Below are 13,659 nucleotides of genomic sequence, written 5' to 3' on the forward strand. Positions count from 1 at the left end.
GCAGGCTCGGACAAACAATAGTCCGGCCCAAGATGGCGGTGAGAAGGCAGAATGCAGCGAAGCAGAGCGCACTCGGAGCGACGCTACAGCCAGCCGAGTCAGGTGCGTAAACTACACACCTGTTCTCAATCCCATCATCTTCTGCTGCAGCATAAAAGGGGCGAAGGAGGAACACTCAGTAAGAAGTAGGCGAGAAGACCACGGCGAACGACGAGCACGATCATGACGAGGGAGACCCCGAGCAAGATGAGCCCCCGCAGCAGACGCAGCCACCGGCCACCGAAAGGTGTGCCGCGACAAGCAGGAAGAGCTGGTGAGCTAGAAATTGGCGCGACAGACTTCCAAGACAACTTGTGTATTGAAATAATAAACTCGAGTCAATCCTGTTATGATGCGTCCTGTATCGATCAGCACTGCAACCCACACGACAGGTTGGAGACCCGTCACAGTATCCATCCATCCATTTTCTACCGCTTATTCCCTTTTGGGGTCGCTGGCGCCTATCTCAGCTACAATCGGGCGGACGGCGGGGTACACCCTGGACAAGTCGCCACCTCATCGCAGGGCCAACACAGATAGACAGACAACATTCACAATCACATTCACACACTAGGGCCAATTTAGTGTTGCCAATCAACCTATCCCCAGGTGCATGTCTTTGGAAGTGGGAGGAAGCCGGAGTACCCGGAGGGAACCCACGCATTCACGGGGAGAACATGAAAACTCCACACAGAAAGATCCCGAGCCTGGATTTGAACCCAGGACTGCAGGACCTTCGTATTGTGAGGCAGACGCACTAGCCCCTCTGCCACCGTAATCAAACATAATTAAAGCTGGTGAAAAGAAAAACAAATAAAAAAACTCATTAATAGTTTTATTAAAAGCACATCACATTGGGGTTTGGGGATTGTGAATTATATTGACATTGCTTTTTTGGGGGGGTGCGGGGGAAAAGGTCATGTCTGTATGAAATAAAAAATAAAGACAAGTGAAAACTACGTTAAAATAAATATTATATTTTAGTTGATATAGAAATTGTTTGCGTCAGCGTGTATGCATGTGTGTTATACTCCTTGACATATTTGGTTGCACAGGAGTAATTTGTCTGTGAAAAGGTAGAAATGTGCTGCCACCTATCGGTTGACTTTGTACTGTCTTACTGTATGTAGTTGACACTAGTTTTGCTGGAACCTATCCCAGCAAGTCATATGTTAAGTGAATCGTACCGGTCAATGATGCTACGTGAAGAACAAAACATGTCCAAATGTTAGTGCAAGTATCTTATTCAAGATCAAGTGCTTTAGTTGTTACAACCAGTGCTGTAGTAAATAGTGGGTAATAAACTATAAATCACAGAAAAGTAAAAACATGCGGGTAGAAATGCTAACAAATCACAGTAGGAGCACTACGACCATAAAGATTGGATTCAAGACCAAAGACTGATCAATAGTAGGGGTGGGTGGATCTATCTAGATTTGGATAATGGATATAGATCAGGGGTCACCAACGCGATGCCCGCGGGCACCAGGTAGCCCGTAAGCACCAGATGAGTAGCCCGCTGGCCTGTTCTAAAAATATCTCAAATAGCAGCACTTACCAGTGAGCTGCCTCTGTTTTTTACATTGTATTTATTTACTAGCAAGCTGGTCTCGCTTTGCTCGACATTTTTAATTCTAAGAGAGACAAAACTCAAATAGAATTTGAAAGTCCAAGTAAAATTTAAAAATTTAAATAAAATCATTTATTTTTTTTACTTTGCTTCTTCTAACTTTCAGAAAGACAATTTTAGAGAAAAAATACAACCTTAGAAATGATTATAGGATTTTTAAACACATATACCTTTTAACCTTTTAAATTCCTTCCTTTTCTTTCCTGACAATTTAAATTAATGTTCAAGTATTTTATCTTTTTATTGTAAAGAATAATAAATACATTTTTATTAAATTCTTCATTTTAGCTTCTGTTTTTTCGACGAAGAATATTTGTGAAATATTTCTTCAAACTTATTATGATTAGAATTCAAAAAAATTATTCTGGCAAATCTAGAAGAAATAATGATTTGTCTTTGTTAAAAATATAGGTTGGTCCAATTTGTTATATATTCTGACAAAGTGCAGATTGGATTTTAACTTATTTAAAACATGTCATCAAAATTCTAAATTCAATCTTAATCAGGAAAAATTACTAATGATGTTCTATAAAAAAAAAAATTCTTTTTTTCCAAAAAGATTCGAATTAGCTGTTTTTTTTTTCTTCATTTTTTTCGGGTGAATTTTGATTTTTAAAGAGTCGAAATTGAAGATAAACTATGTTTCAAAATTTAATTTTCTTTTTTTTTTGTGTTTTGTCCTCTTTTAAACCATTAAATTAAGTGTTTTTTTCATCATTTATTCTCTACAAAAAAAAACCTTCCGTAAAAGGAAAAAAATGTACGACGGAATGACAGAGAAATACCCATTTATTTATATATATATATATATATATATATATATATATATATATTAAAGGTTAATTGAGCAAATTGGCTATTTCTGGCAATTTATTTAAGTGTGTATCAAACTGGTAGCCCTTCGCATTAATCAGTACCCAAGAAGTAGCTCTTGGTTTCAAAAAGGCTGGTGACCCCTGATATAAATAATAGGGCTAGTATTAGTATTAGGGCTATACGTGTATGAAAAGATTGATATTTTTCTGAATTATATCCTATTTTGTGGTTTTCATATTACATTGTTATTGTTTTATAGTGTTATGAACATAAACTCATAGGATACATGTGTATGCACACATCCATCCACTTTCTACCGCTTATTCCCTTTGGGGTCGCTGGTGCCTATCTCAGCTACAATCGGGCGGAAGGCGGGTACACCTTGGACAAGTCGCCACCTCATCGCCGTGTACGCACACAGTATTGTTTGTTTATTTGACCTGTACTTGATTCTGCCTGTAAAATTATAATCACCTTATTCAAGGCAAATTTAAAAAAAAAATTCGAACATTTTTAAATATTTCAGGTACAAAGTATCAGTATCGGCAATATTGGCCCTGTATTTACTTGGTATTGGGTCAGTAGCTAAATTTGTAGTGAAGTGAATTATATTTATAGTGACTCAAAGCGCATTACACAGTGAAACCCATTATGTAAGTTACATTTAAAGCAGTGTGGGTGGCACTTGGAGCAGGTAGGTTTAGGTTAGGTGTCTTGCCCAAAGACACAACGGCAGTGACTAGGATGGCGGAAGAGAGGAATCAGACCTGCAACCCTGAAGTTGCTGGCACAGCCACTTTACCAACCGAGCCACGCCGCCCCAGTGAGCCAGTATCACTCACTCCAAACACAGCGACTAGGAAGGTGGCAAGGCAAGTCTGGACGTGTGGTATCTGGAAGGGGAGAACTGCTTGTTGAAAAACATGAGGGCTGGGCTGACTCAGGTGAACATAATAAGAACGCCAGAAAGAGAGAAGCACAAAATATCACCAGAAACTCACTAAAAGTAACAAAAAAACTACATTGTGCTAATATTGAAGATTGTTGGCCTGCTAAATTTCCAGTGCTGACATTTTGTTTTGTATTTCCTTGTCTGCTGCTCCATCCAGGGTCCAGGGCAAAGTGAAGTTCTCTCCCTCCAGCTCCTTGTAAATGGTGGAGGAGATGCGGGCCACTTGGTCTGCACTAAAATGTTTTTTCCAGTCCCCGGCAACACCTTTTTACACAGAAAACAACAAACATAAAGAAAATTCAAGTCTAAAGGCAGGGCAGTGATCCACCAGTCCAACAGTTCATATGTAAAAGTACAGTACATTCCATATTTGAAGTACCTGGGAATCGATACCAGTACTATGAATTGATTAACGTGGACCCCGACTTAAACAAGTTAAAAAAAATGTATTCGGGTGTTACCAATCAGTGTTTAATTGTACGGAATATGTACTGTACTATGCAATCTACTAATAAAAGTTTCAATCAATCAAAACTAATCGTTACCAATTTCGGTGCTTTAGTGTGTTCAATAGATGGTAATTGATTATACTTTCTCTTTTATTTAAAGTTACACTTTACATTGGGCTGATATGCTGTCCAGTTGTTATAGCTTGGCTTTTTCACACTTCTGAATCTAATTTCTAAGTATTACAGACGAGAGTGTTCTTGACCATAGAGCCAAGGCTATGGGACACAGAGGCGCTCAGTTGTAATACAGTTTTTCACCACGTGTGGCAGTAATGGCGATTTCAAACAAACAGAAGTCTGGAGCTAAAATCAAAGAGAAGTTTAAGCACAAAAATTATAATTAAAATGGTGGAGGTTAATATGAGTGTGAATGTTGTCTGTCTATCCGCATTGGCCCTGTGATAAGGTGGCGACTTGTCCAGGGTGTACACCGCCTTCCGCACGAATGCAGCTGAGATAGGCTCCAGCACCCTCGCTGCCTCGAACGGGACAAGCGGTAGAAAACGGATGGATGGATGGTGGTGAAGGATTTGTTGACATTTGCACTTAAATTTTGACAGTTTCTTTTAAGACACATGACTCATTTAGAATGTATTCACTGGAGCATTGTGTAAGTCCATGTTTATAATTTTTCAGCAGTATTTTTTGATTAGTATTAATTTTGTAATCAGCCTGACTTACACTTAAGTCTTGAAAACTTTTGTGGTTAATACATGGCATCATTTTATCTGACAAGGTTTACCCTGTTGAACTGTAAGTAGTTTAGATACAATTATTAAAATCAAGCGCAAGATTACTAATTCAGTGTTAGTTTTCAGAAGGCCCCCAGCGCCTTTGGAGTGGTACAGTTAGGCCCCAAGGTCAAAAAGGTTCAGAAGCAATGCTATAGTGCAGTGGTTCTCAACCTTTTGTCAGTGATGTACCCCCTGTGAACATTTTTTTAATTCAAGTACCCCCTAATCAGAGCAAAACATTTTTGGTTGAGAAAAAAGAGATAAAGAAGTAAAATACAGCACTATGTCATCAGTTTCTGATTTATTAAATTGTATAACAGTGCAAAATATTGCTCATTAGTAGTGGTCTTTTTTTAAGTATTTGGAAAAAAAGATATAAAAATAACTAAAAACGTGTTGAAAAATAAACAAGTGATTCAATTCTAAATAAAGATTTCTACACATAGAAGTAATCATCAACTTAAAGTGCACTCTTTGGGGATTGTAATAGAGATCCATCTGGATTCATCAACTTAATTCTAAACATTTCTTCAAACAAAAATAAATCTTTAACATCAATATTTATGGAACATGTCCACAAAAAAATCTAGCTGTAAACACTGAATATTGCATTGTTGCATTTCTTTTCACAGTTTATGAACTTACATTCACATTTTGTTGAAGTATTATTCAATAAATATATTTATAAATGATTTTTGAATTGTTGCTATTTTTAGAAAAACATTTTTTAAATCTCACGTACCCCTTGGCATACCTTCAAGTAACCCCAGGGGTCCACGTACCCCCATTTGAGAACCACTGCTATAGTGAACTTTTCATGCACTTACAAATCCAAGACACTAGATGGCAGTAGTGTATAGTGTATGACAGAGGAGGTACCCCTGGGGGTACTTGAAGGTTTGCAAAGGGGTACGTGAGATTTTTTTTTGTATTATTCTAAAAATAGCAACTATTCAAAAATCCTTTATAAATATATTTATTGAATAATACTTCAAGAAAATATGAATGTAAGTTCACAAACTGTGAAAAGAAATGCAACAATGCAATATTCAGTGTTGACAGCTCGATTTTTTTTGGACATGTTCCATAAATATTGATGCTAAAGATTTCTTTTTTGGGGGAAAAAATGTTTAGAATTAAGTTCATGAATCCAGATGGATCTCTATTACAATCCAAAAGAGGGCACTTTAAGTTGATGTGTAGAAATCTTTATTTATAATTGAATCACTTGTTTATTTTTCAACAAGTTTTTAGTTCTTTTTCTATCTTTTTTTTCCTTATAGTTCAAGAAAGACCACTACAAATTAGCAATATTTTGCACTGTTATACAATTTAATAAATCAGAAACTGACGACATAGTGCTGTATTTTACTTCTTTATCTCTTTTTTTCAACCAAAAATGCTTTGCTCTGATTAGGGGGTACTTGAATACAAAAAATGTTCACAGGGGGTACATCACTGAAAAAAGGTTGAGAACCACTGGTCTATGGAACACTCCACAGAAGGCAGTTTTGCAGAGCATTGACATCAGGATGTTGCTGCACTTCTCTAAATTAAACCAAAAAAAAAGGGAATTCATTTTTGAGTGAATATACTACGCTATCACAGACAGTAATCATTTGTTTCAGTTTGTCAATTTGAAGTGAATTATTTTTATATAGCGCTTCACATGGTGAAACTAATCTACATATATTTAAGCTACATTTAAACCAGTGTGGGTGGCACTGGGAAGAGGTGGGTAAAGTGTCTTGCCCAAGGACACAACGGCAGTGACTAGGACGGCGGAAGCAGGAATCGAACCTGGAACCCCCAGAGCAAAGCCGCTCTACCAACCGAGCCACACCGTCCTTGGTGTGTTATTGTAGTCATAAAGTAGTCTTTGCCATTAAGTTGAATGTTTGTTGAGCCGACAATGCCTTCATACCAGTGGTCTTCAATAGGAGATGCAGGGGGGGTTGTGATATATTTGGCAGATTAGAGATATGAAATATATTTATTTACAGAGCTAATTTATAAATATTATTTCAACAATTTAATAACTATACCCACTTGATATTACCCTGGTTGGGGGGTCCCTACATTTTTTATCCTTTCTCATGGCTTCTTTTTCCCTCCTGTGGGTTGTTTTTTAGTGTTTCCTTGCTCTGGATGTGGGTTCAGATCAGGGGATGTTGTGAGTTTGTGATGCGCTTTGAGGCATTCAAAGGGACTGACAGGAGAGAGTCACGCCAGAACTAATGGCAGCATGTGCGGTGGAAGGAAAAACTTTCCAATTGTGTTCACCACCTGTACTCCCATAAGAAGTGACAGGTGAATATTGCACAATAACAAGGTTTCTTTAAGACCGTTTTAGTAAAAAAAAAAAAAAGGTTATCCAAATGTATGATTAGGGGCCTCGCTACTTCAATTTATGGGTCCTTGGCCTGGAAAACATTGGAAAAACCCTAGTTTAAACTTAAGTATCATAATTATTGAACATTAAGAGCCTGATCTAAAGGTTTGCGTGTATAAAACAGGTGCAAACTTGATGGCACATGCAAAACTAATTTAGTAAGCTTGTGTGCAGAAGATTATATCTCTTCAATCAGAGTAGCGTGCAATCCATTTAGTATATCTTTATATGCAGACTATAGGCCAGGCCTGGGCAATTATTTTGACGCGGGGGGCAAATTTAGAGAAAAAAATGTGTCTAGAGGCCGGTATATTTATTTTTAGGAACACCAATGCAAAACCTCACAATAATTTCTGATTCAATGCTAAAATCGTTATAACAGACCGCCTGAAAAAAACAGAATGGAATTTCACATTTTTTTTTAAACTGAATGAGACACCCAGAATGTACATGAAAATAAAGAATATGAGATTTAGAATATTCACTATAAGTGATAAAACACTGAATATTGACAACATGTGAACGTCACACCCCCTCTCGATCGACATGTTTTACAATCAAGCGAAACGTAACAAAAATGCCACAAACACAGCGAAATATGAACGCAAAGGGTAAAAAAAGAAAAAAAAACACCCCTACAAGCTGATGTATTACTAAGCTTCAGAACTTTGTTGTAAAAATATCCTTCCGCATTTCAGGCTGGCCGCCTTGGAAACACTTTGTGGAAATGCTCCCTACGTAGACTGCTTGATGCCTCTTCTGAGCTGCTGTGACGTAGATTACCATAGTAACAACAAACCCCGTTTCCATACGAGTTGGGAAATGGTGTTACATGTAAATATAAACGGAATACAATAATTTGCAAATCCTTTTCAACCCATATTCAGTTGAATATGCCACAAAGACAACATATTTGATGTTTAAACTGATAAACTTTTTTTTTTTTCAAATAATCATTAACTTTAGAATTTGATGCCAGCAACACGTGACAAAGAAGTTGGGAAAGGTGGCAATAGATACTGATAAAGTTGAGGAATGCTCATCAAACACTTATTTGGAACATCCCACAGGTGTGCAGGCTAAATGGGAACAAGTGGGTGCCATGATTGGGTATAAAAGCAGCGTCGATGAAATGCTAAGTAATTCACAAACAAGGACTGGGCGAGGGTCACCAATTTGTAAGCAAATTGTCAAACAGTTTTAGAACAACATTTCTCAACGAGCTATTGCAAGGAATTTAGGGATTTTACCATCTACGGTCCGTAAAATCATCAAAAGGTTCAGAGAATCTGGAGAAATCACTGCAAGTAAGTGAGGATATCACAGACCTTTGATCCCTCATGTGGTACTGCATCAAAAACCAACATCAGTGCGTAAAGGATATCACCACATGGGCTCGGGAACACTTCATAAAACCACTGTCATTAACTAAAGTTGGTCGCTACATCTGTAAGTGCAAGGTAAAACTCTACTATGCAAAGTGAAAACCATTTATCAACAACACCCAGAAACGCCGCCGGCTTCGCTGGGCCCGAGCTCATCTAAGATGGACTGATGCAAAGTGGAAAAGTGTTGTGTGGTCTGACGAGTCCACATTTCAAATTATATTTGGAAACTGTGGACGTGGTGTCCTCTGGAACAAAGAGAAAAATAACCATCCAGATTGTTATCGGCGGAAAGTTCAAAAGCCAGCATCTGTGATGGTATGGGGGTATATTAGTGCCAAATGGATGGGTAACTTACACATCTGTGAAAGCTCCATTAATGCTGAATGGTCCATACAGGTTTTGGAGCAACATATGTTGTCATCCAAGCAACGCTATCATGGACGCCCCAGCTTATTTCAGCAAAATAATGCCAAGCCACGTGCTACAACAGCGTGGCTTCGTAGTAAAAGAGTGCGGGTACTTTCCTGGCTTGCCTGCAGTCCAGACATGTCTCCCATTGAAAATGTGTGGCGCATTATGAAGCGTAAAATACGACATAAGACGCCGGACTGTTGAACAACTTAAGCTGTACATCAAGCAAGAATTGTAAATAATTCCACTTTCAAAGGTTCAACAATTCGTTTCCTCCGTTCCCAAACGTTTATTGAGTGTTGTTAAAAGAAAATGTGATTTAACACAGCTACTTTAGCACGTGTTGCAGCCATGAAATTCTAAAGTTAATTATTATTTGCAACAAAAAAAAAGTTTATGAGTTTGAACATCAAATATCTTCTCTTTGTAGTGCATCCAACTGAATATGGGTTGAAAAGGATTTGCAAATCATTGTATTCCGTTTATATTTACATCTAACACAATTTCCCAACTCATATGGAAACGGGGTTTGTAATTGGATTACCATAGTAACTAGTATATCATGCAAAATCGCAGTCTACAACCATTGAAATACTTTGTAACGTTTAAGACTTTTAAAACATCACCGCACATCAAAATGGCAGCTACAGTTTTGATCTTAAAGATCTACAAAAATGTTTTGGGAATGTCCGGCGGGCCAGATTGAAAAGCTTAACGGGCCGCATGCGGACCCCGGTCTTAATTTGCCCAGGTCTACTATAGGCTGATTATTAAAACGTTCACAATACTGTAAGGAGAAGATGCAAATATAACCATTGAGACCCCGAGATGAATAAGCGACAGAAATTGGATGGATAAATGGACAGCACTCGCACAATGATTTATCAAGCATGACACTGTTCAGCGGGCACCTATACTTAACAGGTTTGAAACGAGTGTGCAAACTGGCACATAATTGGCTGTGAAAAAGAAGGCAATGTGTGTAATGACAGGTGATGAAAGGGAATCTTCTGTGGTCATTTTGACAACTGACAGCTTTCTGTCAGATTACAAATATTCAATTGGCATCTCACCTTTCCTAAAGAACGGAGACTTGTCAGGATCCATGTAGTCCTTGGAGATCAAACTGAAGTTGGACATGATGTTGGCCTGCATGGACTTGAAGGAACAAGTATCTGCTATTTTCTGAATGACTTCGCTACTCAGGTTCTTGCCCAGGAAATCAGAAATCCTACGTAGAGCTGAAGGAAGATCCTGCAAGAGATAATAAATATACTGCCAATTTACTTGAGATAAAGAATTTCTGTCGATTAAATGCTAGGGTTTAATATGCTAGCAAAAATTTGAGTTACAAACACCCTCGCCATTAGTTGGCACAGCAAATGTCAGCGTGAACATCCCAAGATTCGACCAAAACTTACTTGCGAGTACCACCTTATTTTTTTAGAAATCGACATAAGTTGTTTTTTAGCATGGAAAGGAAGAAAGCGATTGTGAAGGACATTGCTGAAAAGAAGTGGATGGTATTCATTGAATTAAAAGACTGCCAAATACGTTAAAACAGTATGTAAACAGGGGAGGTGTATTATGAAAATATCTATAAGCTGCTGATGGTGTGTTTGACAGAGATGCAGCTGGATGGAAATACCTTAGAAATCCACTCTACAATGCTGTACATGACATTTCATAAAACTACCATAGTTGATTGTAGTTTATTCTATCGCATTGTATTTCATTCAGTATGTCTTGTGCAGAAGTTTTTTTATATTTTTTACAATTCTTGTTACATGTTAAAATTCTGCTATTTTGGGTCGCCAAAGCACCAATTGATTTCAAATTGCCAGAGGTTGATTGAAGATACAAGTGTTTTGAGTTAAAATCTCTGTCACAGAACCACCTAAGCTTGTAAGTTGAGGTATTGTGTTGCTGTATTTTAAAAGTACATTTTCCCACAAATGTTAGTGTATTATAATTTGACCAACATATAAACATAAATGTATTTTACCTGAACCATTTCCTCATATGTAATGAAAAGGATTCGGTCTCCTAACTCTGCACGCTTCCAGCTCTTCAAGTGGTTCGTCCATTTGCCAAACAACACTGCAGAAGCAGAAAGTCATTTTAAGTCAAAACATCTACACATCTCTATTATCCATCCATCCATTTTCTACCACTTGTCCCGTTCGGGTATGCTGTTCAAAATATTTTAAGCACACCTGCACAAACAAGACGCGTTACTTACTGGCAATATGTTTAGCTTTGTAGTGACGTACTGTATTGCATCACATTATAAAAACGGTATATATAAGAGATGTTGACCTCTGCCTTGCAGGAATTTGTCAATAAACTCGTCCAAAGTTCCAGGGTCCTCAAGGAAAGTCGCCATCTGATGGAAGTAATATGACGACACAATGATATCCTTGGGGTTCCTCATGACGTAGATCACCTAAAAGAGGGATAAGTAAGTGCAAAGCAGGACCATGTGACAAAAACCGATGGCGTTGGGACTTGAATTCACCTTGGCACTGGAAGTTTTGAAGGAAGGTGGCATGAACTGGTAAGGAAAATGTGTGACCAACCCTCTTGGGGAGGGCAGCTGATCAACCACTTCTTGTAACCTCTTCTCCTCCAGCCAGGGAACTCTGTCCCAGTTGGGGATGGTTAGGATGGGTGTCAGGTCCCCCTCATTCAGCACCAGCGGGAGGATCTCTTGCATCCAGACTGTACCTGAAGAGGAAAGCAAATTATAATGTTAGATAGCAGAATAACGGCACCAACAAGTATATACGTTTTGCTTTTGCACAACTTACATTCTTTATTTGACTAAACAAATACACTATATTGCCAAAAGTATTTGGACACCCATCCAAATGATGAGACTCACTTGGCCCGGCCACAGGTGTATAAAATCAAGCACTTAAGCATGGGGACTATTTCTGCTAACATTTGTAAAAGAATGGGCCGCTCTCAGGAGTTCAGTGATTTCTCAGCGTGGAACTGTCATAGGATGCCACCTGTGCGACAAATCCAGTCGTGAAATTTCCTCGCTTATAAATATTCCAAAGTCAACTGTCGGCTTTATTATAAGAAAATGGAAGAGTTTAAGAACAACAGCCACTCAGCCACGAAGTGGTAGGCCATGTAAACTGAGAGAGAGGGGTCAGCGGATGCTGAAGTGCACAGTGCAAAGAGGTTGCCGACTTTCTGCACAGTCAGATGCTACAGACCTAGAAAACTTCATGTGACCTTCCAATTAGCCCACGTACAGTACGCAGATAGCTTCATGGAATGGGTGTCCATGGCCGAAAAGGCTGCATCTAAGCCATACATCCCCAAGTCCAATGCTAAGCATTGGATGCAGTGGTGCAAAGCACGTTGCCACTGGACTAAGAGCAGTGGAGACGGCTTCTCCGCAGTGATGAATCACGCTTTTCCATCTGGCAATCTGATGGACGAGTCTGGGTTTGGAGATTGCCAGGAAAACTGTACATTTCAGACCACATTGTGCCAAGTGGGAAATTTAGTGGAGGAGGAATTATGGTGTGGGGCTGTGTTTTTTTTAGAAGTTGGGCTTGGCCCCTTAGTGAAAGGAACTTTGAATGATCCAATTAACCAAAACATTTTGGACAATTCCATGCTCCCAACCTTGTTGGAACAGTTTGGAGTGGGGTCTTTCCTCTTCCAACATGACTGTGCACCAGTGCACAAAGCAATGTCCATAAAGTCATGGATGAGAGTCTGGTTTGGATGAACTTGACTGGCCTGCACAGAGTCCTGACCTGAACCCGATAGAGCACCTTTGGGATGAATTAGAACGGAGACTGAGAGCCAGGCCTTCTCGACCAACATCAGTGTGTGACCTCACCAATGCGCTTTTGGAAGAATGGTGGAAAAATTCCTATAAACACACTCCACATTGGACAGCCTTCCCAGAAGAGTTGAAGCCGTACTAGCTGCAAAATGTGGACCAACATCATATTTAACCCTATGGGTCAGGAATGGAATGGCACTTCAAGTTTATATGTGAGTCAAGGCAGGTGGCCAAATACTTTTGGCAATATAGTGTATGTCAGCCTTACAAACAACCACATTATATTTATGGTTGATCCTTATTTGGTTGGACATTAACATAAATCATGACATTGTTTACCCTGGGGATATTCAGTATCAAGCGACATGTTTTGAATGATTTCAGTTATTTCCTTTAGAGACAAATATTTTTCATGCATACTTTAGTTAGGAGCTGGAACAAACAAACTGACTGACCTGACTTCGGGTACGTGACAGCAATGGCGTCATTGTCTTCAAACGAGAAGTCTTGTGCAAACGCCAGACTTTCTTGGCAGTGAGTCTTTTTCGGTAACATAAGTCCATGATGCATGAAATAGAGGTCTTCTGCAGCCATTGTTTGTTTTTCACTAAATATCCAACAACTCACAGGCAGGCTTGTCTGTTTTCGGGTGTTGCGTTCATGTTCATAGGAATATTTGCACTCCGTTTTTTTAACAATACACTGACGTTTTCAAAAGTACACTTCAGATCGATTAGAGATCTTACTAAGATTATTATCAGGACAGTACAACGATATGAACAGACAACCGGACAAATATCGAGCTAAAAAGATAACAAAATGACACTAGAAAAGAAGGAGCTGGTACTTTTCCGAGGGTACCTGAAGTTATCACAGCACTTCCGACATACGTTACAGAATATTAATTGACCAGATTTAGTAGCTGTAATTACAGCTACTAAATCTGGTCAATTTAGAGTTTTGGGGACTGTGGTGAA

The 13,659-nt window shown here is 38.8% G+C and overlaps 1 protein-coding gene across 1 annotated transcript; it reads right to left on the bottom strand.

Moving 5' to 3' along the window:
- Nucleotides 1-860: 860 nt before the first annotated feature.
- On the bottom strand, nt 861-13,358 carry LOC133562275 (sulfotransferase 2B1-like). The gene is made up of 7 exons (XM_061916300.1): nt 13,138-13,358; nt 11,390-11,598; nt 11,191-11,317; nt 10,877-10,971; nt 9,945-10,125; nt 3,557-3,701; nt 861-3,378 (listed from the first exon to the last, which is right to left on the bottom strand). The coding sequence occupies exons 1-7, from the start codon at nt 13,274-13,276 to the stop codon at nt 3,342-3,344; spliced, it is 933 nt and encodes a 310-aa protein (XP_061772284.1). The 5' UTR covers nt 13,277-13,358; the 3' UTR covers nt 861-3,341.
- Nucleotides 13,359-13,659: the final 301 nt, after the last annotated feature.

This window comes from Nerophis ophidion, linkage group LG11 (genome assembly GCF_033978795.1).
Source record: "Nerophis ophidion isolate RoL-2023_Sa linkage group LG11, RoL_Noph_v1.0, whole genome shotgun sequence".
NCBI classification, from domain to species: Eukaryota; Metazoa; Chordata; class Actinopteri; order Syngnathiformes; family Syngnathidae; genus Nerophis; species Nerophis ophidion.